Source organism: Aythya marila, assembly GCF_965140915.1.
Source record: "Aythya marila genome assembly, chromosome: 7".
Taxonomy (NCBI): Eukaryota; Metazoa; Chordata; class Aves; order Anseriformes; family Anatidae; genus Aythya; species Aythya marila.
This window is the reverse complement of record NC_139048.1, coordinates 14,018,246-14,044,449: the sequence shown is the minus strand read 5'-3', so window position 1 is coordinate 14,044,449 and position 26,204 is coordinate 14,018,246. Positions and strand designations below refer to the sequence as shown.

Sequence of the window (26,204 nt, the reverse complement as noted above, 5' to 3'; positions counted from 1 at the left end):
GGGGCGGGCACGGGGCGGTGCATCCCGGCACAGCACGGCTCGGCTCGGCTCTGCCCGCCCCACTCCCTGCGCCGCGCACATGGAGCCGCACGCACCCGGCAGCGTCCTCTTCGGTGAGGGGCACGGGGGGGGGATTTAGGAGGGGAAATAAATGGGATGGGGGGGGTGGGAGGTTTTGGGGAGGTTTGGGGGAAAGTTAGCAAGCGGGTCGGAGGCGGGGGGAGCACGTGGGGGAGGAATGGATGGGAGAGGGGACACGTGTGGGGGAAAAAGCAGGGCTGGGGACACCGGGGGCGCACGGAGAGGGCTGGGAAGGGCCACGTGTAGGGCCGGGACGGGGGCACACGTGTAGGGCCGGGGGGGCCCCGGGCACGTGGAGGTGGCGGGGGGGCCTTCCTCTTCCATGTTCGTCCTCTTCCATGCTCTTCTTCCTCCTCCTCTTCCTCCCCTTCCTCCCCCCGTCCCCCCGCCGCTCTCCAGGCGCTCCGGCTGCGCGCACGTGTCCGGGGCCAGCCCAAAGCTCCTCGGCCACCGCTTGCGCTGCGAAGTGGGGCAGCCCCCGAGGCTTTCCTGCAGCCGGGTTTCGTTCCTCGCCCCCGTGAGCTGAATTTGTGAGCAGGATTAGGGACGGGGCTCGCCCCGAGCTGTTTGCTGAGGCCCGTGCCTCTCCTCTCTCTCTCTCGGCTGGAAATGCCGTGCCTGGTGCGCAGGGCTCGGCCCCACGTTTTTTTTCCCCTCTGCTTCACATTGGTGAATCATCCTGCAACCAGCAAGCACGCCCAGGGTGCTCTGCCTGCCCTTCCTCGCCACGGCTGGCTGAATCCTGACCGTAAGAGCTCAGGACGTAACTTTGCCTCTCCCTTCTTCTTGCAGCTGTTTGGCTACACGTAATAAAATGTCTCGGGACTCCTGCTGCCAACTCGCAGCACCCTGCCCCCTCGGGTTGTTCCTTACCTCTCACGTCTCTTCCTCAATGTTTTTGCCTCTACTTCTAGCTTTTCCCTGGAGCAAAACTTCGCTGATGTTGGGGGGAGCAGAGTATTTCTGTCTGCTGCCTCTCTCCCTACCTAAGGAAGGGTGACCTGTCTCTGCAGCACTCTGGAGGGGATGAGCCTTGTTCTGTGGGGTTTTGGGGGCAGGCTTTTTTGGGGACACCAAGTTTTGTCCCTGTAGGGTGTCGTGCTGGGTACACATTGCTTGGGGACGCTTCTCACTTCGTCTTTTTTGTCTTTTGCTTCCAGGCTGCGAGCTGAGTGCCAGTACCAAATCCTACACGTTTCAGGTGGATGAGGAAGACGACTCTGACCACGTCTTGGCCCTGTCTGTGGTAAGAGAGACGAGAACAAACCCCAGGGGCTGGCAGCCACCATGAGCAGAGGTTCACGTCCCCTGCTTTGAGTAGCAGCACCTCACCTCGCGTGGCAGCTGGGCTGGGGCATTGCTGCGGGTCTCTTATCCCCTGGAGAGCCCCGGCTGTGTCTCCTGGGGGAGCAGGACCCAGGATTTCCATTTCCCACCCAGGTCTGCCTCACGGAGGGTGCCAAGGACGAATGCAACGTGGTGGAGGTGGTGGGGCGAAACCACGAGAACCAGGAGATCGCCGTGCCCGTGGCCAACCTGAAGCTGTCGTGCCAGCCCTTGGTAAGAGGTGGTTTTGAAGGCTCAAACGGGAGAGCTGCAGGGAATTGGACATCTCTGGGTGCCTGTAGGCCTTTCCGTGAGGATCCTGCCTTTTGGGAAATGCCCTGGTAGCCTTGGTTGGCTGCAGGTGCCCCCAGAGCCTCTCTGTGTGGGTACGTGCTGCTGCCCAGCCCTGTGGGGTCAGCCCTGGCCCCAGACCCCCCTCCCAGCCCCAGCATCAGCGGGGTGCCCTCAAGGGGCTGAGGGTTTTGCCTATTTCCCGGGCAGGGGCGGTGTGAGAAGGATGCAGCAAGGGCTGAGCACCCTGCGGGGGCGCACGGGGTGCTCTGCTTCTTTCCTCTGCCCCTAACTCGGCTCCGTCTCTTCACAGCTGAGCCTGGACAACTTCAAGCTGCAGCCCCCGGTGACTTTCCGCCTGGCAGCGGGCTCCGGCCCCGTGCACCTCGCCGGCTGGCACCAGATCAGTAAGGGCTCGTGCCTGGGGAGAGGCTGGGGAGGAGCAAGGGCTGAAGATCCCCCCCCCAGGTGGGTAACAGAGCTCTTTGTGTGTCCCAGCGCACAGGGAGGACATTTCCTTTGAGGACGACGACGATGAGGACATGTCTGAGGAGGAGGAGGAGGAGATTGCCCCCATCGTGCCAGCCAAGAAGGAGAGGAGGAAGCAGTAAGGGTGGCTGCGGGCGAGGTGAGGGGCTGGGCAGCCCTGCAGAGAAGGGGGGGGGTACAGCCCTGCCACGGGGGGGCTGTGCAGTGGGACCCCCTGCAGGAGGCTGCTGCTTTCAGCCTGCTTCTTCTTCCCCCAGGTGCTCGCTGAGACTTCCTCCTGGATGACTTTTACCTCGGACACCTCTTGCCAGGACCTCAACGTTTGCTGCTTTGTGTTTTTATTTTTATTTTTATTTTTCTGTTGGACCTTTTTGGGGGAGTGCTGAGCTCCCAGCACTGGGGTGTCTCCTTCCCCACCTCCCTAGGAGGCTGATCCCAACCCCAGAGGGGTGCTGCTGGCACATCCCCTCTCCCCACCCCTCCGCTGGGAGCTGGGGGTGGTGGAGGTGCTCCTTGCCCTGTGCCTTTTTGCTGCCCTGGACCTCTGCCCTGTGCACCCTTCCTCCTGGCAGAGGCAGTTTCACTCATTCTTGGCTGTTTTTCTGTCCTCACACCTTGTTTTTATACACTTGGAAGCGTGGAACCAGGGCCCAGGCTGCACCCTCACCCATGGGCTGGCAGCTCCCGGCCTGCCTGTGATTTGGAGGGGGGCTGGGGGTCAGCCTGCTTTGTAAGGAAACATTTTTACATTGAATAAAGGTCTCCGGTGTCAGGTCTGGTGGCTTGGCAGCTTCTTCCCATGCTCAGGGCAGTGGGAGATGCTCCTCTGTGTCCCCCTGCTTCCCATGGAGCTGCTGCGGATGCAGAGCACCCAGGAGGGGCTCAGGACCTCCCCTCTGTCCTATAAACTGCAGCTGGGGCACCAAGGGACAGGGGCTGAGCTGATCAGGGCCCCAGCCCTATATCTGCTCCACCTGGGTGCTGTCCCTGCAAGGAGGTGAATCCTCACCCCATGGCCTCTCCTCACCCCGTGTCCTGCTCTCCTCGCCCTAGCAGCATCCCAGGGAGGGATGAAACTTCAGTGCCTGCACAGCACGGGGCTGAGCTTTGCTGGGGAACCCTGACGTGGTTGGGGGGGATTTGGGGCTCCCTGTGCTTTGGCTAGCTGGCACCTCACACCCTTGGGGGCTGGCAGCCCAGCTGGCTTTGTCCTAAGGGTTTTTCCAGGGGTTTCCTTGTGTCCCTGGGTCCCTGTCCCAGTTCTTGTTTGCTGCTGTCCCTGAGAAACACCGTACCCTTTCCAGCCATGCTGCTGGCCTTTTTCGGTACCCTGGGACATTGAGTTTCTTATGCTGTATGGACTCTGGTAGGAAATCCTCCGGGGCAGACCCTCTGCTCCTGCTCCATTTCGGGTTATGAGCGGGGTCCTGGCCCCAAACACCCTTTGACGAGCCCAGGGGGAAACCACTCACACCCCAGCCCTCCAGGACAGTGGGGTGACACCAATCCCTGCCAGGGGGGCACAGGGTGGGGGTCTGGGTGCGTGTGTGGGGCCGAGGAGGCGGCGGGGGCTGCCAGGTCCCTCTTGGGGACCGCTAGATGGCAGGCGGGCAGCGCGGTGCCTCTGGCCCTTGGAGAGGGGCTGGGGGCCGGGCAGCCCCTGGGATGCTCAGGGCAGGGGCGCACAGGACCTTATAGAAACCTGCATGGGGTCTGCGGACCTGCCCGGTTCCAAACCCCAAATCTGCACCCCAGCCTCCCCACCACCTGGCAGCGAGCTCCGCGGGCTGTGATGCTGGGATGTAGCAGGGGGTGACGTGGGACAAAGCTTTGGAGCTGGGGCTGTCCGGCCGAGCTGCTCACAGGGATGGAGAGGATGGATTCAGGGCCTGAAATAGGGGTTTGTAAGGGTATGGGTACAGCCAGGGTTGCACCCAAGGCACTTTGCAGAGAGGTGGGCAGCTCTCCCAGCTCCTGCACCACTGCCAGGGGCTCTCGGTGCCTTTGGGACGTTTTTTCCCCTCTCCCCAGCCTGGATGTGCTGGGAGGTGAGTGCTGGGGGGGCCGCGCTCACACACGGCGCTTGATGGGGAAGGATGGGATTACAGGGGTCACGCTAGGTGAGCAGCTTCCTTCGCCGAGCTGATGGTATCAAAGCAGGTGCCCCCGGCTGCAAATACCTTGGGCAAACAAACAGGGCTGCCTGAGAGCAGGTGAGCTCGGGCACGGCTGGGCTGGGGGGTTTGGGGGGGAGCAGGAGGCTCGGGGTGCTCCTGGTGTGAGGGCTGCGTTGTTCTGTATGGGGTAGGGGGAAAATAAGGGGGTGTGTGTGTGCATACGTGGGGTGTGGGTAAGGGTGTGGGGTCCAGAGCTCCTCCATAGGGTGGTGGAGATGTTGGTGCCCCGGGAGCCAAGTGATGCCCCAAAGCAGGTGGCTGTGGGGTCTCTCTGGGAGGTGGTTGCCTCCGAGCATCCTTTTTTTGCTGCATTTTGGGGCTCTGCACACTGACATCTCAGGGGATGGATCCTTCCCTGCTCTGGCAGCACCGGGCACCCTGGCAGCCTGCTGTGCTCGGGGAGGGATTTGGGGTGGCTGTGCTGAGCCAGCCCGTGGCACTCCCTCCTTTCAGGGGTCAAGCGTGAGTTGCCTTTCAGGGATGGAGGAGAGGGATGGGGAGCTGCTCTGCTGATCACAGCCAGGGAGAGGTGTTCCTTGCGATGTCCCAGCTGTTCTCGCCCCCCAAAAATGTTCCCGCATGTGGCGGCAGCCCCCGGCTGGCCGGGAGGCGCAGCTGTGGCCGTGCTGTAGGTGGGGCTGGTCCCCTGCTCCATCAGCGCTCCGCTCCTGCCTCTGCTTCCCTCTGCAACCGGGAGAGGCTGCAACCCATCACCACGACCTTACAGCCAGCAAAATGCCCCTGGTGCGCTGTGTGGGGGCAGCCCCGTCTGCTGGAGAGGCCAAAATTCAGGGCTGTGGTCGTTTTGGTGCTTGGATGCGGGCTTGGGGGGTCTTTGTCCCCCCAGGAGGGGACGGGGCTGCTCCAGGTGCTGGGTGCACGGCCCCAAACAGGCTCTGCTCCGGGTGCTTGCAGGGTGTGAGAGCTGGTCAGTGTCTCTGCTTGCAGGGGGACGCGTCCCCAGCCCCACGAGGGGAGCTGTGTGCTTGCGGAGTTGGAGCCGGGACCCCCGTGGCTTTATGGGCTGCAGCAGGAGGTGCTGGGGGCGCACGGGGTGGTGCCTGGGGGACACTGGAGCAGGGGATATAAGGAGGATATGGGGTCGGTTGGACCCTCCTGTGTGGTTCCCTGATCCCAGCCCCGCTGGTGGCAGCCCCAGAACGGGCAGGATTTGGCCTCCGTGGTGCCCTTGGTGGCTCTGCGTTGGTGCTGTGGGGGCTCTCTGGAGGGATGGGCTTGGGTAAGGGGATTTAGGGCAGGTCCTTGGGGTTGGCACAAGGCACAGCAGGTGCAGTGGGAGCGTGCCTACCCTGCTGTTCCTTTGGGGTTTGCTCTCACTGGTCCCATCACGTCCCCCTGTTCCCCATGTGGGGTGCCCGGGGCTGGATCCCCAGGACAGGGTCAGGACGAGCGGTGTCTCCGCCGGGCTGGGATGTCAAAGGGGCCGTAACCCTGGTGTTTTGCAAACTCCTGGGGTCAGCAGTTCAGCTGCCACTGACACAGGGGCCCGGAGACACACACGGGCATTTTGGGTGGATGCTGTAAGCAAACAAACGGAGGTAGAGTTACAGCCGGCCGCCAGCCCCCCGGCCACTGCTGTTAGCTTTAGGCTTAGACCCTAAGCACCCGTAGGCACCGGGGCTGGGTGCAGGCTTCCTCTTCCCAGGAGGACCCAACCCCAAGCCAAATCCCCTGGTGCTGCTGGCTGGGAGCTGGGCAGCAAAGGGCTGGCATTTGGGGGCTCTGGCTCAGCTCCTGGGTGACCGGGGGAGCCCCTCCAGCACCCAGCCTGCTTTTGAGCCCTGTCCCAGCCCTGCCTGGTGCTGCAGCCCACGGGGATGGTGCTGGGAGGGTTGTGCCAGCTGCGGATGTGCTGGGTCCAGGTCCTGGAGAGGCTCTTTGGGCTGTGCAAGGGGGGAAAAAATGGGGTAGGTGTGTGCACCCTCACCCATGTCTCCACGCGTGTCACCCTTTTTCCATGCAGGTGTGCCATGGTTATTTGTGGACAGGCTGCTCATTCACCAACCCCTGCCACACACAGAGCAGATTTGCCCAAAAACGCCTGATTTGGGGCTTAAATCACTCAGGGCTGGGGATGCTCCCCGGGTGGGGACCAGGAGTGGAGCTGCCCTGTGCTGAGCTTCCCATGGCTGTGAGCAGCCCCAGCCTGGCCCTGCTGATGTGGGCTCCTTCCCGTGTCACCCAGGTGGAGCAGAGATGGATGGAGAGAGGAGCCCAGCCTCAGTGGCTCTAATCCACAGCAGCATCACCGTGTGGGTCACAGCACGTGGCCACCAGAGGATGACGGAGCTGATATTGTCACCAGCACTTCCACGAGCACGTTTCCAGAAAGCTGCTGGGCAGGAGGTGGCGAAATCATCTCCAAAAGACAGAGGCAAGTGCCTATTTCATGAAAAAAAGCCATGCGAGCAGGCTGTCAGAGGGACCTAACGGGGCCACGGCGCCCTGGCCGGTCCTACACAGGGGTGGGTGCAGCTCCAGGGGGCTGAGCATGGGGTTATTCCCCTGGCCTGGTGTTCCCACCACCTACAAACCATTCCTCAGCCCTTTTGCTCGTAATTGAATAGAGGAGAGGGAATTGTGAGCGGGCTCTATCTCCCCTCCCCGCTCCTGGCTTGCCCTGGGGCGGCCCCGGCGCTGTGGGTAGCGCAGACAAGGTCATTCCCATGTAACACATCCTGGGGGGCTTCGGCCCAGTTCCTTCCCTTTTGGGGGAAGGCCGGGTTAATGGTGAGTGGTGGGATCGCCCCGGGGCTGCTGCTCACCGCTCAGCCATGCAGGAGCTGCTGCTGCCTCCGCAACGCCCCATTAATGCCGTGTGGGATCAGCGGGCAGGGGGCTCGGGCTGGGCAGGGTAAGAGCGCTGGGGCTGGCGTCCCTCTGGCTTTTGTGGCAAGACTCCGAGTGCTTTTGGGGTGGTTTATGGCCGAGCATCCTCCAGACCTGGCTGTAAAGTGTTGCAAACTCCTGGTTTCCATGAATTTTGGCTCTCCATCGAGTGGTGTCGGAGGGGAGGGAGACGCTCAGCTGCGGGGTTCTGGTGTCCCCGTCTGCATGAAATCAGACATCAGCCCCATCCTGCCCTCACCCTGCTGGTGCTGTCCCTCTGTCCCCTTTCAGAGAACTGCTCTGCACCCTCTCCAACCCCACCGTGCCTGCAGAGAGGAGCTCTCCTCGCCCTCAGGCTGGCCCCGTGGTGGGATGCTGCTCTCCTCTGCTGCTCAGGCTCAGCGCTGTGGTCCCTGTCCCTGCTCGGGGTGCTGCCCTCACCATCCTGCCGTGCCCCTCACCTACCCAAAGGTGGGAGCGATGTGGCCGTGGAGGCCTTGGCCCCGCTCCCGGGTTGCTGGCAGGAGCGGGAGCATCGTCTGTCACCCCGTGTCAGCACAAGTGCGGCCGCCCCCCGGTGATCCCGTGCCGGCCCGATTTTACGGCCACGACTGGCACTTGAGGCTGTTTGCCGAGGGCAGGGGGCACACACGGAGCTGTCAGCTCCCGGCCGCCTCTGACCCCCTCTGGGACACTGTAAATCTCCCGGTTGGAGGCAGCCGGGGCTGCTCCAGACACGGCGCTGTCGTGCACATCGTGTCGGACGGGGGGGTGCAGCCTGGCACGTGGCCTGGCCCCGTACCCACGGGGGCTAAAATGGGGCTGGCTGCTCGTGACCATGAGCAGCATCTAGGAAAGAGATGTTATGCCTAAACCTCGTTCATTTTTATGCATAAAAAAGTAAGAATTTTTTTATTTATTTTATTTTTTTACCTTAGAGCATCAGGTATATCTCATCATCCCTGCCTGCTTTTCCCTAACCAGACAGATTTATGGGCACGGGAGCCACCTCACCCGCACCTCAGCACATCAGTTTGATGGTTTTTCTCCCAAATTCCACGCTGGACCAGCAAGCAGAGCCTGTGGGAGCCCTCTTCTGCTCCTCTGAGCATCTTCAGTACCGATCCTGCCTGTTCTGGTGGTGCTCCTGAAGTCTGCCAGGTAAACTCAGGCTCTGCCCAAGACTTTTTTTTTTCCTTTTGCATTAAGAAATGGGGAATAAAATGCACAAGAGGCTGATCCTATGGGAAATTTGGGGCAGAACGAGGTGGCTACCCACCCTACATGTATAACCCTGCACGCTGCTAGGTCTGGTGATACTGATGTAGGGATTTTTTTCTCCATCAGCTCTGTGGGGCCAGCCTGGGGATGGGGCAATGCCCAGGTTCCTGTGCCTGGCTGTGGGGTGCTGGGCAAGAGTGGGTGAGCCCCAGGCACCTGCCCCCCCGGGACACCCACTGAGGTGGCTGTAGGCAGCATTTTGGGGTAAAACACAGTGTGTGGTGGGACAAGGCATGGGCGCACGTGGAGTTGGGGTGCCCAAGCAAGGGGAAAACCCCACAAACTGGACATCAGCGTGCCCAGGGGAGAGAAAAGCGTTTCGTGAGTGTGGTGGGGGACTCCCTACGGGTGTGGGGGGGGTGAGTGTGCAAAGAGGGGCGTGCAAAGGGCCGCTGAGCGTGGGTGGAAAGGCTGCGTGCGCGTCCAGGGGTGCGCGCCCAGGGGTTGTGCGCGTGCACGGACACGAGTGGGTGCGGGGAGCGTGCGGGGGGTTGTGCGTGTGTGTGCAGGAGGGCTGTGCACAAGCGTGTGTGTGTGTGTGTGTGTGTGTGTGTGTGTGTGCAGTGTGCGTGTGTGCTGTCACTCAGAGGCCGGCTGCCGGGAGCTGCCTTCCCAGCGGCGGCAGATAGCGCTGATTGCTGATTCGAGGAAAACAAAATAGCAATTGTAATTATGGGCTCTGATAAGATAAAGGAAGGAGCGGGGAGCTCGGGGACCGGCAGCGGGGCCCGGCCGGCAAATTAGCGGCTGTCACTCAGCACCGAGCGAGGCGGCGCCGCCGCTGCCCCCGCCACCTCCACCGCCACCGCCGACCCCCGGCCAGGTACCGAGCCCCGGGGGCCGCCCGCCCGCCGCAGCCCCCGCCCCGGTGCGCTACAGGTGGCGGGGCCGGGAGCAGCCGCCGGGGCTCGGCGGCACAATGCAGCCCTCCGAGGCCCTGCCCGGGTTGTGGGGCTGAGCCCCAGCCCTTCGTGGCCCCCCTCAGCCGGCTCTAGGGTTGCCCGGTGCCCGCAGCAGGTAAGAGCCCCGGGGGGATGCTCGGGGAGGAAAGGGGGGTCCCGCTGCCCCGCTCCCCAACCCCGGCTGCGGTATTTGCTCAGCCTCTCGAAACTCCTGCCCCCCACCTCCATCCGACACCCCCCCCCCCAGGTCCCGTCCGTCCCTCCCTCCTCTCCTTCCCTCCCTCCCTCCCTCCGCCCCGGTAATCCTTTTAATGTCTGGCACGTCCAGCGAGAGGGCTCGCCCCGCTCGGCCCCAATCCACAAGGCGCTGCGGAGCGGTGGTGTCCCCAGCGGGGAAAACCCTCCGGGGCTTCCATCTCCCCCCCCCCTTCACCCCCCCACCAGCCCTTAAGCCCCCATTTTACAGATGGGGAAACTGAGGCACGGCGCGGGGACAGCAGCCCGCAGGCGGCTGCGCCCGTAGCGCCGGCTCCGAGCGGCCCGGAGCCCCCCCACCTCGGCAGGTACCGCCGGAGGGGGGGGTCCCCTTGAGGCTGCCACCCCCCCCTTTTGGGGGCCGGCCCCCCCCGGGAGCTCCGTGCCCGCCCCCCCCCCCCCCCGGGACCTCGGGGCCGGGAGCGGGACGGGACGGGGGACAGGGGGCGTGGGGGGGGGGGGGGGCTCCCCTCGGTGGGGTCGGGGAGGGAGAGGGGGGGGCCGCCAGCCGTGAGCCCCCCGGGGGCTGGGAGGGCGGACGGGTGGGCTTTTCCCCCTCTGTAGCCGCTTGTGCCCTCCTTTCCTCGGGGCGAGGAGGACGCGCCGGCAGGGCGAGAGGAGGCGAGGAGCCGAGGCAGCGCCGCGCCCCCCTTGGCCCCCCCCCGGGTCCCCCCGCCCCAAAACGGGCTCTCCCCGCCGCCGGGTCCCGGGCTCCCGGCCCCGCACCGGCTCCGCGATGGACCCCTGCTCCTCGCTCTTCAGCTACGTGTGAGTACCGGCAGCCTCCAGCCTCCCTCCTGTCCCCCCCCCACACCTCCCCGGGACCCGCAGCCCCCCGGCTCACACCTCTCTCCTGCTTTCTGTCCGTCCCCCCCCCCCCCCTTCTCTCCAGGTTAATGCACTTGTTCGTCCTCTGCCTGCAAGCCCAGGTAAGCGCCCGCTTCGCCGCCGGCTTTGTTTCGTGTGTCTGTGTCCCCCCCCCCCAGCTCCATCCCGGGGGTCCGGGGGTGCCCCGAGGCTCCCGAGCAGCTCCCCGGGCTGGGGAGGGAGGGAGGAGGGAGGGAAGGAAGGAAGGAGGGAGAGGGAGGGCTGGAGGAGGAACACTTTAAAACCCCGGAGACAAAAGTCGCCCGGCTGGAAAAAGCCGAGGCCGGGCGGCTGCCCGAGGGGGGAGCCCCCCAGGCTGCGAAACGAGGGGCAGGAGAGGCGAGCTGCCAGGCAGGGAGCACCCGGGGCTCAGGGGATCGCCCGCTGATATTTTTAAGTAGCTTTGGGTGCTGCCTTTCCCCCTTCCCTTCCTCTACATCGCACCGCGGATCCCCCTTTTCCTCTTGTCTGGGGTTGTTTTTCTGCGCCGCTTCACCTAAAAAAAAAAAAAAAAAAGTAAAGCGGAATTAAAAAGAGGGGAGGGAAAAAAAAAAAAAAGCAGCTGTTTCCTTACTAAAAAGCGTAGGTTTTGATCCAGCTTCAAATTGTCAAACTGTAGCATCGCTGGTTTGTATCGCCAGAGACAGAAGTGTCACCAGCAGATGAAACAGCCCGGGCAGGGCTTGTGCAACACCCGCCTAGCAGAGGGCACGGCGCTGGGGGGAGCGGTGCGCCCCCAAACCAGGGCGAAGCCCCCCCCTTCCCCGCACATCACAGGTGCAGAAGCTTTTTGGAAACGCTCTTCAAGCTCCTCTTTTTATTTTGCTGGAAGCTCGGGGAGGGGGGAGGAAAAAAAAAAAAAATCGAGTTTCCAGCCCAAACGCAAAGGGAACCAGGCGCGGGGAGTGTGCAGTTGTGTAAAAACATAGCTGTAATATTTTGGAGTATGAGATGGAGACCGAATAGCGGCACGGCTAATGACCTCTCCTCCACATGGTACCCTCATCAGAGCCGGGAGAGAATCCCGCTGCATTATCCAAACGCCGTCTATAGGAAACACACATGCAGACGCAGCAGCGGAGGGAGAGAGCTGACATTGTCAAGGGGAGATATCTATATAAAGGCAGCTCGGGGAGAGCGGCGGCTTCGGCTTTTATTGGGTTTTTCTGTTGTTGTTGAAGACGGGAGGAAATCTTCCCATTTGACGTGGGGGTGGCGGGGGGTAGTCCCAGCCTTCTGATGTTGAAAGGAGCCATCTCCCAACATTTGCTCAGAATACATCTTTATAAATGTCAGGGAGCAGCGAAACTTTCCAGACTTAAAAGAGGGATTTGAGACGAGGGGGGAAAGGACTCCTGTGCACGCTCGGAGCCAGGAGCTGAGGGGGGGAGCGGGTTTGGCTGCTCCTGAAAATCATTTAAAGCCCGGGAGCAGCAGCAGCAGCAGCAGCAGCAGGGCTGGTGGCTCTGGAGGGGACGGGCTCGGCGTGCCGGGGCTGGGGACAGCGATGCGCTGGCACGGGCAGTGCCTCGGGGTCCCGGGGGTCTCACGCCACCAAATGCCCGGGCTGGGGCACGGTTTCCTTGTGCCTCGTAGCTCTCTGCCTTCTCCGTGGGTTTTGTGTTTAAAGAGCTCAGTGAATGAGGTGCTTGGGAGCAAATAAAGAGCCTGGCACCCAGACGAAAGGCAGTTGTTGAAAGAGCTGGGGCAGCCGCTGGGGTACGTGTGCCGGGTGCTCCTGTGGAGGTGACAAAGGTGTGGGGATCTCTCGGTCCCTCGGGGGCACGATCCAGTGCCCTCCCTACACATTTCTCCCCCGGGACACCTCCAGCACCCAGCCTTGATGCTCATCTCAGGGACCCTGGTGCCAGCTGGGACCCCCTGAACCCAGGGAGGCCTTTGGGGTCGCCAAGCCCCATCGTGCTCCCGAGTCACCTGCACCTTGTAGGGCATGGCCAGAGGGGTCCTGGCTCTGTAGGGCCACCGTGTCCCACTGTGTCCCGCTGCTGGTGCAGGAGGCACCGCTGCCATCCTGCCTCCACGAAGCCCTGCGGGCAGCCACGAGCGATCTTTGCTCAGCCCATTCGCCCCTCTGAGGAGTAGAGATTATAATGGTGTGTCGTATATTTTTTAATTTCCTAAAGGTAACTGTTCAGTCCCCACCTAATTTTACACAGCATGTGAGGGAGCAGAGCCTGGTGACAGATCAGCTGAGCCGGCGGCTCGTCCGTACCTACCAGCTGTACAGCAGGACCAGCGGGAAGCATGTGCAGATCTTGGACAACAAGAAAATCAATGCGATGGCAGAGGATGGGGACGTGCACGGTAAGGACGCGCGGTGGGGGGCGGGCAGCCGGGGAGGTGTCCGCAGCGCAGCGTGGCAATTGATGATTTCCGACCCGTTCGTTAGCCAGAAATCATTAAAATCATTCAGCTCGTGGAGGGAAAACACAGGGGTCAGTGCTCAGCGGCCGCAGGACTGGAGGTGAGGGCACGTTCCCCGTGCCGAGGGAGGGGAGCGGTGCTGGTGCCTGCTCGGTCGCGCTGCGCACCTGACTTGGAGGGCTCGGGGTGAGCCCTCCTTTCGGAGCAGCACGGGGCTGGGAGTCTCCGAGACTTCCGTTTGGAAAAGAAATAGAAAAGTTAAAAGGAGAAGAGAGGGAAGTGGGAGGAAAAAAAAAAAAAAAAAGAAAAAGGTGAACTGCTGCTCCGGAAACCTGCCCCGAAGTAGAGCTGCCCCAAGTGGAGTTTTCCTGATGTGACCCCCCTGTGCCTCCCTTTCCAAAACAAATCCCGAGCGCAGGGTCAGTGAGGCAGTTGGCTGCTGGTGAGGAAAAGACAAAGCGGAGGGCTCTGTGATTTCCAGAGCCTGAGCTGTGTCTCTGCCCTCTGCCATTGTGCCAGCCCTGGCACCCCCTCCCCAAAACTTGTGGCACCCCTTCCCCAAACGCTCCAGCACCCTGGGCAAGAGGGACTGGTCCCATAGGTGAGACTTTGAGTGTGCCAGTGACACACGGGGATGCTCAAACACTGCAGAGGTCAGTGGTGTCATCCCCGTGCTGCTGTGGCCCTGTTTGTGCTCTATGGGGACAGCCTGGGGGCTGGGGGCCTGATCCTGGACCCTCTGCAGGCAGGAGGTGACTGCATTTCTGTGCGCTGTAGGCAGGAATCACAACTGTTGTTCTTTGGTATTAGCTGCAATTTCCCTTTCTTGCTTGGGGAGATTAGTGGAAGTACTTTTCTTCCTTTCCCTTCTCTATTTTTTTTTTTCCCTTTTGCTCCGGCTGCGAATTTCACGCCGAACTTTTCACAGTTTGAGCAAAGCCCGGGCTCCCCGCACGCGCTATCCCGTACGTACAGCGTCCGTCTTCCAGACAAATTATTCCCACCCTAGGGCAGCCCTGGATTGAAAGGGCATTAGCTAATTTCCCAAGCAAAAGGATGAAAAAAAAAAATAATAATAAAATAACCCTCGTCTTGTTTCAGGTCCGTAATGCCTGGGCTTTAAGAGGCAGCTCGTGCATACTGAAATAACGCCCAGGTTTAAATAAGGCCAGGAGGAGGGGACTAGCGGTGGCTCGAAAAACTCTATTAAAACGTAATAAAAAAAAAGGTTAAGCAGTTGAAGAGCAAGGGAGGAAAATGAAGACTGATCTAAAACAGAAAGAGAACAAGCAGTTTTTCAGATGTAACGTTTTAAAGGAGTTGCAAGTCTGTAAATGTTAAAATAGAGGTTCAGGATTGTTCTATATGAATCTCTAGGGAGGCCCCCATGTCTGGAAGAACTATTAAAACGCTTCTTACTTTCACCTTTTTTAACATTTCCTGAATACTTTCTCCTCTTCGCAGTCCAGTTGGGGGATCAAGTGTGTCTCGCTGCATTTTTTCAGCATTTACGTAGCCACTTTCCCTTCAAAGTTTTAGCATGAAACATAATTTTACTGGGATAAATCTGTCACTTAAGCGAAAGAATGGAGTTGAAAATGTTAAGCTCCGCTCCCCTCCAGAAGGGGGGGGGGGGGGGAAGGTCTCCCCAAAAATTGCTATTCAGAAACCCACCTCTGAAGAAAGGAGCCCCCCTTCCCCAAGCCCCTTCATTTTTTATTTTTTTTCCCCTCTGATTTTTTGGGGTGGGCGTGTAGAAGGGGTTGATTTATTTTTGCGGCTGACCCCTTTCCCCACGCTGACGTTTTTACAGCCGGCTTCACATCGAGCCCGGCGGTTCCCCGTTATATGTCTTAATTGTCGATATTTGATTGACTTCTTTTCATTCCGAGCGGAGGTGGCCGGGCTGTCCCTCCGGGGCTGCGCCCGCGGCGCTGCGAGCCCTGCCGCCTGCCTTCCCCCTGGGTCTGTAGGGTTTTTTCTCCGTGCTCGGGGCCGTGTGGGTGCTGGTGGCAGGTTGTCCTCGTCCTCCTGGCTCTGGCGGGGCGGCGATCCCAGGCGGAGGCTGTAAATCACGGCCGCCCTTTGAGACGAGGCCGGGAGGGAAGCGGCGCGCATCCATCGCCCGAGCGCGTTTTGTGCCTGCTGGGGCCGAGGCCTCCCCGCTCCCTCCCTCCTCCTCCTCCTCTGTCCCTCCCTCCCTGCTCTTTCTATCTCTCGGAGAGAGAGAGCAGCGAAAAATCAATGCTCCTCAAACCTTTTACTGCCTCCTGGATCAATTCTTCCCCCCCTTTCCCCAATGTGGATAAATCGGGGTCCCTGTCTCAGCGGTTCGTTTTCGGAGCTGTGGCTCCGCTGGCCGGTTTGGGGACGGTCCCTCTGGGTGCTGAGCTGTGCTGGTGTGGGCTGAGGCTGTCTCTTCCCAAATTTCTCTGCTCTGAGCACAACCTGTGCCTGGCTGGGGGTGTGGAACAGAGGGCAGGGCAGTTTGGGGATGGGATTTTCTGTAGGATGACATGCATGAAGTCCCCACTCTGTGCCGTTGACCCCAGAAACGCCCGTGATGTGAGGGATGCAGGATCAGGGCATCAGAGAGAGAGAGGGGCAACATTTTGTATCTGGCCCTGGAGCATGGTTTAGGCTTGGTTTAGTTTGTATGTGCACCCAGAACCTGCATTTACTGTTCAAAAGCATTCCCCTATAAAACAACCTGCTGCCCTCTGGGGCTGGGCACTGCTGGGGCAGCCGAGCACCATGGGGTGGGGATGAGAGCGGGCTGGACCACGGCCCCATGGAGCTGAGCAGCCCCTGGGCAGAGGTTGGAGAGCAGAAATGAGGCACTTAGCCATGGCCCCGTGATGTGCCACGTGCTTAGGGGCCCTGCAAACTCTGCTCAGGTTCCCTTGCAGAATTGGGTGCATGGCAGCAGGTGTTGGTGCTTGGCACGACCTGATGGTGATGAGATCTTTGGTGGTGAGATGGGACAGTCCCAGCTGGCTTTTCATGGGGAAACCTTTGGTGCTTGGCGCAGTGCAGCCCTGTCAAGGTGTGAGCAGGTAGCTGCTGTCGTGCTTGGGGCTTGCCCCCGGTTTCTCTGTGAGGAGAACTGGCTGGGGGCCATGGCAGCAGGGCTGGGGGAAGGATGCCCCGTCCCCATCCTCCCCCTTCCCAGGGGACGGGTGGGCTCCGAGGCTCGTGTTCCCAGGGCGGAGGCAGGAGGGAAGGTGACAGGTCTATTTATAGGCGGCCCATCGACCCGGCGATTTGCATAGCTCCTTCGGAAGTCAATCGATGCCTCCATTAAAAAAACTGAGACCAAATCAATACGCCCTCTCGACTCGCGCAAAGGTGAAAGGCATTAAAAGGATGGCCGTACCCTTCCTGCCCCCCCCGCCAGCTGCAAAGTCACTGCTCCTCCTGCAGCCCTGGCCCAGCGGAGAGGCGCAGAGCGGTGTCCCCGTGGGCTGGGGACAGCTGGCAGCATGCCGTGCAGGGCAGCTGGCTTGTCCCCTGCCTGTCACCGCGTGCCCTGATCCCTGCTGGGACACCATTGGGATACCCACGTGGAGCTGGGCAAGGCAGAGCTGCTCCTGCACGGCTCCGGGTGGCAAAGCGAGGTGACCAAGGTCATGCAGGGACACAGTGGCAGGGCAGGAGGATGGCACGGCTGGGCTCTCCATCCCTGTGACCCCCCCCCTCTATTTCTTTCCTCCCCAGCCAAGCTCATTGTGGAGACCGACACCTTCGGGAGCCGCGTGCGCATCAAGGGGGCGGCCACGGGTTTCTACATCTGCATGAACAAGAAGGGGAAGCTGATCGGCAAGGTAGGGGCTGGCACCCACCCCCTGGGGATGGGGGTGTCCCAGGACTCGATTTCGGAGGACGGGGACGAGGCACCCTGCAGCCCAGGCGGGTGGGAAGGGGCAGGCAGGTGCCGTGTGGGGCGCATTCCTTGTATCTCCCCGAACAAATAGGCGGGTTGCTGGGCTATTCTCCCCGATTACATGGTACAAGGGCCGGGAATGTCGAGATGCTCCGTGGGGCAGGCTGCTTAGTCATGCTCCCTTCGAGCCACTGTGCTCCTTCCCTCGGGCAGAGGGGGCTGGATGGGGGAAATCCCCATGGGGCAGCGATTCTCTGGGAGGATTTTCCATCCCCTGGGGCTGTGGGGCCTCTCCCTGGTCCCGGTGCTGTGTGTAATGTGGAGGAGCTCGGCCTCCAGCTGCCACCTGCACCCGTGGGGATCGTCCCCATGGACCACGTGCTGTCCCCCCTCGTTGCTCCTCCTGTTCTGGGTGGGATGGGGTGGGTGGATGAGAATTGCTGCAGAGATGGAGAGTTTGCTCACGGTCGTGCTGGCAGGGGAAATATCCCCTGTTGCGCACAAGGGGTTGAAGCATGGGACATGCTGCACATGGGGGCCCACAGCCCGGTGCTGGCATCATGCTGGGGATAGCTTTGGGGCAGCCCTGGCCTGTAGGAGAGGTGAAAAATGAGCTTTGAGCCCCCCACAAGCACCAAAACCCGAGCCGGGGCGGCGAGGAACCCCGTTTGCTGACCCCCCCTGCCCCTTTCTGTCCCGTGCAGAGCAACGGCAAAGGCAAGGACTGCGTCTTCACGGAGATCGTCCTGGAGAACAACTACACGGCGCTGCAGAACGCCAAGTACGAGGGCTGGTACATGGCCTTCACCCGCAAGGGCCGCCCGCGCAAGGGCTCCAAGACCCGGCAGCACCAGCGCGAGGTGCACTTCATGAAGCGGCTCCCCAAGGGCCACCAGACCACCGAGCCCCACCGGCGCTTCGAGTTCCTCAACTACCCCTTCAACCGCAGGAGCAAAAGGACTAGAAACTCCAGGGCTGGCCCTTGACTCGCCGAGCCCCGAGGACTCTGCTTAAGAGCTTGGTGGACTTGACCCGTAGAGACTTTCCTATGTGGTTATTAAAAAAAAAAAAAAAAAGCAAAAAACAAACACAACAGGGGATGGGGGGAGGATTTAAAAAAAAAAAAAAAAAAAAAAAAAAAGAAATTTCCTGCGGTAGTTGTTGATAATCTGGGGAGGGGTGGTTTTGTTTTTACAAAAAAAAAAAAAAAAGGCAAAAAAAAAAGAGGCTCTATTTTTGTACTCCAACTCGAAAAGAGATGAAACGCTCAGAGACTGGTGAAGGGGGGGAAGAGCCCTTCGCTTAGCAGTGGTCTAGTCTGTTTGGGGTTGTGTTTTGTTCTGTAATTTTTTTTTTTGTAGCTCTAGGGGGAAAGGAGAGGAAAAAAAAAATCATCGTTTAAAGCAAACAAGCAAAAAAAAAAAAAATCCAAACATGGGGGCAACGTGCTACCTAAATGAACTGAGCGGATGCTTGCCAGAGAGGATGGAGAAGTCTGAAAATGATGGGGAGGGGACGTGTCGGAGGCGAGGACCCCCGGGTCCATTCCAGCTCCTTCCCAGCACTGCTTGTTTCTGTCCTTGGGAGCAAGAGGAGGTGATGGACACCTCACAGAAAGTCCTGGACCGACTGGTACCTCTCGCCCACCAGAGCATCTCTGGATTTTTTTATAATTTTCCTTTTTTTTCCTGAACTACTACAGTGGGGCAGCAGGCGATGACTGCTGAAGAGCAGGCTGGTGGTATCTTTTTTTTTTCCATGAGGAAAATGTGAACTTTTTTCTGTTTATTTTTTTTTTAATCAGATGGATGTTTTCATCTAATTAAAAAAGTTTACAAATTGCTGTGGAGCCATTTCAGGCTGGTTTTGTTGTAACACTCACTTTGTGGTTGACGCTTCCATTTCCAACTTTCTCTTCCAGGTGTGCTCTCTGATGAAATACACTGCCAATTTTTAATTTTTTTTCAGGGAAATTAGAGGTTTTCTGTAAAAATCTGTGTTGACAGAAGCCCAAGTTTTTATTTAGGAAAAAAAACACAAGGGAAACGTTAATTCCCTTGAGTGAACATCCCCAGCCAGCCCCGCTCTGCACATGCTGCCCTGGGACCGTACCTCTCTCCAAAGGGTTAAAGCAATTATTCCTAACGGGGAGGGCAAACAAAGACACTGGATAGGAGCCAGGACCAGGGGTGACTTTTCATCCAATCTTTTTTTTTTTTTTTTGATTGTTTGTTTTCTGTTTCCTTGAGGATTTTTTTTTTTTTGGTTGTGTACAAATTGAATATGAAATGATTGAAATATTTATTTAATATGTGCATTAAAAATTTGTATTAGTCTAACTGGAGCCTGCCTGCTTTCCCGGGAGGGCTGGGGCTGGAGATGCAGGATGGAGAGGGGACTGGGAGGTTGGAGAGGTGCAGGACAGGCTGAGGATGTTGCTTGGAGCGAGCTCCTTCCCCGGGAGCAGGTATGGGAAGCAGGAGGATACCTGAGATCTTGGACCCCAGTGGGTTTTATGGGAATCGTGGCTATCTTTGTAGGGAAGTCCAGGTTTAAGGAGCAGACAGGAGCATGGACAGGAGCAAGGAGCTTGAACAGGAGCATGGTGCAGCACAGCCCTTACCTAGACAAGTGGTTTAGGCATCAGATGAGGTTTTCCAAGACAGAAAGTAGGTTTTCTGCTCCCCTCTGCTCTGGGTGAGCTTGGTGTCCATACAAACTGAAGCAGGCTGTTGGGTCCCCTCCTCTGGTGGCAGCTCAGCCCTTGTTGGGCTTGCCCAGAGGAGCTGATGGGCCCTGGTGTGAAGCAAGGACCATGTCCAAGCAGAGCAGCCCCAGTGCAGCTCTGAGCATCCTGCTGGTCCACTTGGTTTCATTTATTTTGGTTAGGTGGTGAAAGAGGCAAGAACAGGATTTTTAATTTTGATTGTATTATTTTTTATTATTAATAACCAAATGCCATGCTCTGGGCTGAGCTGTCAGTATGGATATCTTTAATTTCAAGGGGGCTGAGTGCTCGGATGTGCTCTGAGCATGGCTCCTGCACTACTGCCATCGTGGTTGGGACCTGGGCTGCAGGACAGAGCTGTTGGAGGTGGATGGAGCCACCAGGGACCCAAGGGCAGTGGGTGTCTGGGACTGAGAGCACTGGGGCAAGCCCATGTTATTGTCCCCAGGCTCCAGGGAATAAAAGTGAATGGCTCCAGGCCCTTACCCAGGTGGAGATGGTGTTTGATAGTCCTTAATGGGTGCTTTTCTTTCATTAATTTGTCTAATTGCTTCTCCTAATGGCTTTGTGAACCCGGATGAATTGGTGCTGGATTGCTGCTCCAGGTGAGGGTAGCAGGAGGGGAGGACTGGCTCCATGCAGGTCCCACTAAGGGACACAATCAGCAGGGCGTGCTGGGGGTGCTCAGCCCCCAGCGAGGCTGTCCCACCTCCCAGGGGACACCCAGCACCCTGGGGCCAGGAGCAGGCAGGGATTGAGCCCAGGGAAGGACACCCTGCTTGTCCCCACCACAGCTGGCACAGCCTGCCAGCTCCTGCCATCAGCCCAGCTCCTGGGAAGGGATCCCCAGCTTTCCCAGGTCGTTTGGTCCGTGGTTAATTAGCCCCTGTTCGTTAAAGGGCTTTGGGGTTACCGTGCTACCCAGGAACACTGCGGTTTGGGTCTTTGTTTATTGCTGGGATTTGTCTAGCTTCAGCTTCCAGCCAGCAAATGTTGTTTTGCCTTTGCTTGGAAGATTAAAGAGCCCGCTGCTGCTTAGTTAATGAGTAAGTGAATTAATTAATGGCTCCTCATACCCTGTCCCTGTGCTGATACCACTTGAGCCTTGGCCTGGCTGGAGCAGCTTGCCCCTGCGGTCCCCTGGCTGCAGGGAGGTGGCAGATGAAGCAGGAGCGGAGATGTCCAGCCCTGGCTGTTGGTGTAGGGTTGATCTCCACTCCTGAGCTTCAGGAGCAGCATATGTGCTTCCTGGCCTGATGAGGACATTGCTGTGTGAAGCTGGCTGGATTCAGGGGCAAGGCTGGAGCTGAGCAAGGTTTGGGAAGGTTGGCATCACCAGGACATCATCAGTGACACCAGGAGGCCAGCTGGGCCAGCCAGCACACCAGGGGTGAGATGTAAACGTGGGGCTGCCTCGACCGAATGCTACAGATTAAAGTGGGAAGGGAGAAGAGCTGTTCTCAGGTTAAACATTGCTATGGCAGAGAATCGTTAGGTGGGCAGGAATAAATGGAAGTGACAAGAAAAGGGTCCTACGGTGCTGGAGTGGGGGCTGCGCTCCTGCACTGCACCAATGCTTGGTGCTCCAAGCCTTCAGGCACCCGCTGCCCCTGCTCCCAGCCCCTCTCTTGCTGTATGAACACCTCGTGTCTTTGCTGCAGGGCCAACCTAATACAACTTGTCCATGAGGTCTGGGTGCCCTCCAAGCAGGGTGAGCTTTGTGTGCAGGGATGGGGCTCACCTGGGCCCCCCGGGCATGCCCCAGCTTGGGAGGGAGGACTGGGGTGTTTGTTTATTGCATCAGGCTCAGCTTTCAAACATCTCCCTGCCATCCCCATCCCCCTCCTTTAATTAATTCTGGGTAAGAAGTCCTGGCTTTATTGTGCCACCGAGCTGAGGGCTCCCTGTGGGAAAAGTCACACCTTCTGAACAGCTTCTGATACCATGCAAATGAAGGACAAGTCCAGGAAACGCTTTCATCTCGGACCTGTCCAGCCCCCTGCCCATTAATTACACACATTTCATTTGTTTGAGGGCAATTCCTCTCTGGGAGGGGGCGGGGGACGGCCGATCATCTCGGCCATGCTCTCTCCAGACCCCTCCTTGGGAGGGGATTTATAGCCAGAAGCGGGGATGCTCGGGGGCTCCGTGGGGGATCCCATATTTCTGCTCCCGTGCAGCCACCCCAGGTCAAACTGTGCTGCATCCTGCCAGCAGAGAGGGCTCAGCAGTGCCCCGTGCCCTGTTTGGTGCCAGCAAGTCCCAGCCGTGGTCCCAAGCCTCCTGGGGACATCCTTGGAGGGAGGTGCAGGGTGGAACAGAAATGAGCTCAGGGGTCTCCCAAGGGAGCTAGGAACCCATGAGAAGGGGAATCCTGGGCAGGGTGGCCACCAAATGAGTCCCGTGCAGGGAAATATCATTTCATGGTGCTGCTGGGACTGCACCACACCCAGCCCCAACTCCCCTGTTGGGCCTTTCTCTCTGTGCTCCTCTCCTTTCTGCACAGCCCCCCTGATCCCGGGGGTCCTCGGCAAAGCTGCAGCCAAGACCCCCCCCCAGGCTGGCTCCCTTTTGCCTGGGGCTGGTGGGGAGGCTCTGCCCCAGAATCCTGGAGAAGGCAGAGAGCGAGGGGATGTGGAGTGCAGCGGGTTTTCACGGCCTGTTTCCTGGCCATGATAATCACATTTAGCACTTCTGTAGCACCTGGGATGCTCCAAGCACCTAGGCATCTGCTCCTCGTTACCACCCCGCTTCCCATTTGCAGCATCTCTGCCCCCTGCCCACGCACACCTCCGGCAGTGATAGCTCACCCCTAAAAAAGAGGCTGCCCCCAGCTTTCCCCTGGTCTCCTTTGGGGCAGGGAGCTTCAGCCTTGTTCTGCTTTGGGGCTGGGGCAGGATGCTGCTCTCCAGGAATGGGGTAAGAATTTTGGGGAGGATGCCATGGCATGGAGAAGACCTTTTGTGACCATGTTTGTCATTTTATTTCCTCCTGGAGTGAGGAAGAGCAATCCATGTCCTTTGGTATGATGACTTATGGGCCTGGCGACACGTGGCAGCTGGGGCTTGGTGCATCAGAGGAGCTCTCGGGAGATGTTGGAGGGATATTTTGGACTTGGTTTAATGGGAATGAGCAGAGTTGGTGTGGAAGCAGTGCTGAGCTCCAGAAAAACTTCTCACCCACCCACTGGCCCTGTACCATGTCAGCCAGAGGATGAGAGAAGTCCTGTTGTGGTTGGGTTGGAGACAACAGCCAGTGCTCCAGATTACTCGTGGCCCAGTCTACTCTGCAAAGAAACATAATTTAGATGTTCTGGGGGTAGAGGGAATGCTCTTGGGGTTTATGCATCTTACACCATCTCTCCTACAGGGCCTGTAGCTCCAGGAGGTCCCCTGGGGCTGTCAGATGTGATGGCCAAGATGCAAACTGCGGCCGAAAAGTCCTGATCCAGTGGCTGGTCTGTGTCAGGAAGAACCACATCAGCTGTGCCCAGGTATTGCTGCTTTGCTGAGTTGCTGCTGTCAGTAGCTATGGGCTGGAAATGGGATGTTGAGGGCTGTGGGAGCCTGAACTATGTCCCTGCTCCCCCCTTTTCCCCTTTCTTAGAGCTTTTATAGCAGGAGATGGGAAAACTCAGCCTCTTTTGCCGTGATTATTCTGTATATTGGAGTAACACCCCAGTGGCTGGAGTCTCTTCTTTTATGAGCTGCTCACAGAGTGAACGGCAGTCCTTTCCCCCAAGGGCTTGAGTTTTGTGTGGTCAGCTACAACAGGTGCCACAAGCCAGCAGACAGATCTCAGCGTGGCCCCTGGTTTAGCTGCTGCTGTGGCAAAGGAGAGTCCTGGGAGGGGATCTGAGGGATGCTGAGGGATGAGGGATGGTGTCCCTGTGGGTGCTCATAGCAAATGTGAGAGAAACTTCAGTATCCATGCCCCAAAACCACCCAACCCACAACCAAAAACGCTGCCGCAGCAGCTGAAATTCGGGATGAGCAGACCCGGGCTGTACACGGGTAGGAAAAATTTGGCTGTGGGATGTGAAAGGGGACCCTGAGCGCTGGCTCGATTTGCACGCTTAGGCCCCATCATCCGTGAGAAGCAGCTGCCCAGCTGGGAGCCGGCCCTTTGGTAATGGCCTGCGAATTTCCCCAGGCTCTGCTAATTGCTGCCCGGCTGCTAGTTACAGCTCCCGGTCAATTGCTGGGAGCGCTGGGCCCTGCAGAACAACCCCTTGAAATGGGTTGTTAGCCCAATTAACAACCAGTTTGGCTTCGGTTCAGGCTGTTAACCATCAAACAGCTAACTGCTGGTAATGATTGATTTCAGAGGAGCCAACCTGCTTCACAAAGCGCCATTAAAGCCAAGGCTCTGGGAGCACAGCTGGCTCGGACAAACGCGAGAGCTGTCCCTTGCCATGGAACAGACAAGGCTGTGGCCAGGCTTTCTGCCCATTTTGGTTAAAGTATGGGGTCATCGTAGCGTTTTGGGATGAACTGGTGAGCCAGCTCTGCTGGCATGTGATGCTCAGGCGGGCAGCCCCTTGTCCCCATGGATTATCAGGACATCCAAATCCTCCTTGGATGGAGAGCTCTTGGTGTCCAGCTCTCTTCCACCAAGTGAATCTGCAAAGATGAGTTTGTCTGATTTAGACGTTCAGGTGTTTCCACAAATCACCTGGGCCCTTTCCATCTGCACAGCCAGCTGGGGGCTCCTACAGGGAGGGCAGGGCCCATCAGCATATGCAAGCCTGGGAATGCCTCCAGAGCAGCCTGGGATGCTGGCCTGAGCCTGCTGGTGGGCAATGCAGACACATCTGCAGATGTGGCTATGTCTATTAAAGCCATAAAATACTCTCTGAGCCCTGGGGAGGGCTGACAGCATGGGATTCAGGCACGGTTTGCTTAGGATTGCTGGTCAGGTCTTCTTCCATTTTCCTCCACTGTCTCAGGCCCTATTTCTCCACCACGCACTGGCAGTTTGCTTCTAACACATTGCTGGTGCTACATCAAGGGCTTTGCGGGGATGTTTCCCCCCTGATCAAAGTGGCCGATTCAAGCTGCAGCATGTACGGGGAGGAGGGAGGCAGCCACCTGTTTGGGAAACGCTTTGAAAACGCAGAGGACGTGCTGCAGAGGTTGACCTTGTGAAACGGACACTGCAAAGTGGTGCAGGGCTTGGAGCAAGTGCTTGGCATTCAAAACCTCAGTTCTTGAGTGTTTGAGGGTATTCAGGGGGCTGTGGTCCTGCCAGGGCCATGGCACAGCAACCAGAGCTCTGGTTTTGAAGCTGGGTCCCGGTGGCTTCCAGCAGCACAGGGATACCCAGACCCATGTAGATATTTGAAGATCCTCCATCAAGGTTTTTCCAAGCACAGATGTGGTTCCCTACAACGCCATCCTTTCATGGAAAAAGACAGAAAGGAATCTTTTCTGGGATCCTTGTCCCACATCCCCACCGGGATGTACCCTTGCATGTTGTCTGTAATTACCCATATTAGCTATTCCTTGTGCAAATAGGTGCTTATTTCCTCAAATATCTATGAAAAATAGCATATCCCTCTGCCACACTGGGGTTGCCTTGTCACCCTCCCTGCCTGGGGGGCTGGGATGCTGCCTGGGATGCTCCCCATGCTGGGCAGCCCCCGTGCAGGGAGCTCCTGCGTCCCAGGGGTTTTCCCTGTGCAAGGAGCACCTGATTCTCACAAAGGGCAAAAAAGAGAAGTTTGGGTAAGCAGGAGAGCTGAGAGCCCAGCTTTCCCACTCCCTGTTCTGTGAGCAGATGGATTTGCAGCACGTGTATTTAGCTATTTAGGTTGGATGTGGCAATCCTGGCCCGTCCTGCTCCCTCTGCAGCTGCTGCAAAGTGCATCCCTCCAGGAGATGGGGATGGGAGCTTCTCACCTGCTGGAGCTGGGGGAGCTCCGTCCGCTCAGGCTTTTTCTGTAAACCAGAGAAAGTCAGTTATAAACAGCAGCCATTGGTTTTGTTGGGGGCTTTTTTTAGATGCTGAAAATGCTCCATCATCATCAGGCTGGCTTTGCTTTCAGCAGCCAGCACGACCGAGCCAAACTCTCAGCAGAGAATCCAGCAGGAGAAGTAACACAACCTTTCCAGGGCTATTTCACTGAACTCCAGTGTCCTCATTCCTCCTCATAGCTTGTGCCACAGCAGCTGATGCTGTTCTGGGCTCTGCACGGATGCAGGGGTGAGCACCAAGGAACTCGCAGCTGGGGCTGGGAGCAAGTGGCACAGCCCCGTTTCAGAGAAGGAGCGGAGCAAGTCAGAGCACAGAAGGATTAAGGTCTGAAAGGACTCCTGGCAGAGCTGGGAATCAGCTGAATCAGTCTGCGAGAGGCCAAGAAAAGGTATGGAAGTGGTCCAGAGGGGGAAGCAATGTCTATATGCAATAATCTGAGCTATAAATGAAGTAAAAAACCACAGAACTGATCTTTTGCTAAACCTCAGGTCTGATTCCCCCGCTTTGAGTGAAGGTTGGACTTTGTCCCGCATCCCTAGTGGAAGAACCCTGTTTTCATACAGGAGCAGATTTTAAATTCGTGGGGATTACCCTGACTGCCTGGTCCAGTCCCCTGCAATACCCTGACGAGAGGATCCTGCTCAGTGTCCTCTGAGTGAAAGCTGTAGTCCTCGGGTACAGACAAGTAAGGAAGGAAGGATATCCTGCAAGGA

General features: G+C 58.4%; 2 protein-coding genes across 2 annotated transcripts; both read left to right on the top strand.

The window, feature by feature from the left end:
- The first annotated feature begins 25 nt into the window (after positions 1 to 25).
- NPM3 (nucleophosmin/nucleoplasmin 3) lies at positions 26 to 2,959 on the top strand. The gene is made up of 6 exons (XM_082765480.1): positions 26 to 113; positions 1,242 to 1,327; positions 1,522 to 1,641; positions 2,012 to 2,105; positions 2,197 to 2,326; positions 2,445 to 2,959. The coding sequence occupies exons 1-5, from the start codon at positions 80 to 82 to the stop codon at positions 2,307 to 2,309; spliced, it is 447 nt and encodes a 148-aa protein (XP_082621606.1). The 5' UTR covers positions 26 to 79; the 3' UTR covers positions 2,310 to 2,326; positions 2,445 to 2,959.
- Positions 2,960 to 10,388: 7,429 nt separating this feature from the next.
- On the top strand, positions 10,389 to 17,831 carry FGF8 (fibroblast growth factor 8; the record flags this gene model as incomplete). Its single annotated transcript, XM_082765417.1, has 5 exons — positions 10,389 to 10,420; positions 10,545 to 10,581; positions 12,664 to 12,844; positions 16,622 to 16,728; positions 17,492 to 17,831. 5 exons carry the CDS (start codon positions 10,389 to 10,391, stop codon positions 17,771 to 17,773), a joined length of 639 nt encoding a protein of 212 aa, XP_082621543.1. The 3' UTR covers positions 17,774 to 17,831.
- Between the last annotated feature and the right edge of the window lie 8,373 nt (positions 17,832 to 26,204).

Bases quoted from the DNA above. Each gene is read 5' to 3' on its own strand.
- NPM3 (XM_082765480.1), top strand. From the start codon at position 80: ATGGAGCCGCACGCACCCGGCAGCGTCCTCTTCG. The intron at 114-1,241 runs GTGAGGGGCACG...TTTTGCTTCCAG, and splicing joins ACCCGGCAGCGTCCTCTTCG to GCTGCGAGCTGAGTGCCAGT. The intron at 1,642-2,011 runs GTAAGAGGTGGT...GTCTCTTCACAG, and splicing joins AGCTGTCGTGCCAGCCCTTG to CTGAGCCTGGACAACTTCAA.